The sequence below is a fragment of the Tupaia chinensis genome, unplaced genomic scaffold (genome assembly GCF_000334495.1).
Source record: "Tupaia chinensis unplaced genomic scaffold, TupChi_1.0 Scaffold000159_1, whole genome shotgun sequence".
NCBI classification, from domain to species: Eukaryota; Metazoa; Chordata; class Mammalia; order Scandentia; family Tupaiidae; genus Tupaia; species Tupaia belangeri.
The window spans coordinates 5842614-5843546 of NW_006159630.1; the positions used below are offsets into that span (position 1 = coordinate 5842614).

Here is a 933-nt window from a genome sequence, read left to right on the forward strand (position 1 = left end):
GCCTGCCTCCCCCCGGAACCCCTCTTGGAGCCGGGAGATGCCACTCTGGCCGCTGACCTGCAGGACTGGGCCAGTGTGGGCGCCTTCTTGTAAGAGGCCAGGCCCTGCCCCCACCTCCGGACAGTGCCCAAATCAGGGCCCAGGAACTGCCCCCCCTAACACTCCTCTGCCCAGGCAGGGGCTGGGTCAGGCCCCCAAGGCAGGCCCCACAAGGCCACACCGCCACCCGCCCAGGCTGCCCTCAGAATCAAGCCCAGGAGGCCAAGAACCAGGGCCCGGGACCAGAGCTGCTGCCTCCCCTCCCCAGCCCCGTACACACAGTGTTTCATTGACCGGAGTCCCCTCGGCCCTGCACTGAGCAGCTGACGCCTGGATGGGCCCTGGCCGGGTTGGGGAGGGACAGAACAGGGCCCTCCCCAGAGCAATTCAGCTGTCTCCCTCTCCCTCCTGCTTCCCCAGGTCTCCATCCAGAGAAAGTTCCCAAGTACAACAGATGCTAATTAGGTGACAGCAAATTAACCCCCTGGAGGCCTCTCCCGGCAGAGACTCCCTGGAGCAGGGCTGGCAGGAGTGGGGTGGGCGGAGCTGGGCAGAGGGCTGGAGGAAAGAGGGAGCTCGAAATGGGGGTGTGTGGGGTGGGGCTAGGAGACCTCCTCTGAGGCCTGAGGGTCTTCACCTGGCCCATCAATAGGGTGCAGGAGAACATGAGTCCTTAATCTGCCTCCTCCCCACCAGGGGTAGCTGCTCTGGGGCTGGAGTCTGCGGGGGCGTGGACAGACAGACTAATGTAGTGTGTAGCTAGACCTGAGGCCTAACTAGGAGCGATCCGTGGGGTCCGGGAACGGGGTAGCCCTTGCCCCTGCCTGCACTTGGAGGGGGCTGTCTCACTCCACCCTGACTCCCTGGGCTGCAGCCCACACCGACCCTCCTGCC

At 65.1% G+C, this 933-nt stretch overlaps 1 protein-coding gene across 1 annotated transcript in view; it reads left to right on the top strand.

The window, feature by feature from the left end:
• FOXJ1 (forkhead box J1) overlaps positions 1-933 on the top strand; it is a 4753-nt gene extending 3820 nt beyond the window's left edge. Inside the window, 1 exon segment of the mRNA XM_006145760.2 lies at positions 3-933. Within this exon segment, the coding sequence (XP_006145822.1) occupies positions 3-93 (91 nt within the window). The 3' untranslated portion in view covers positions 94-933.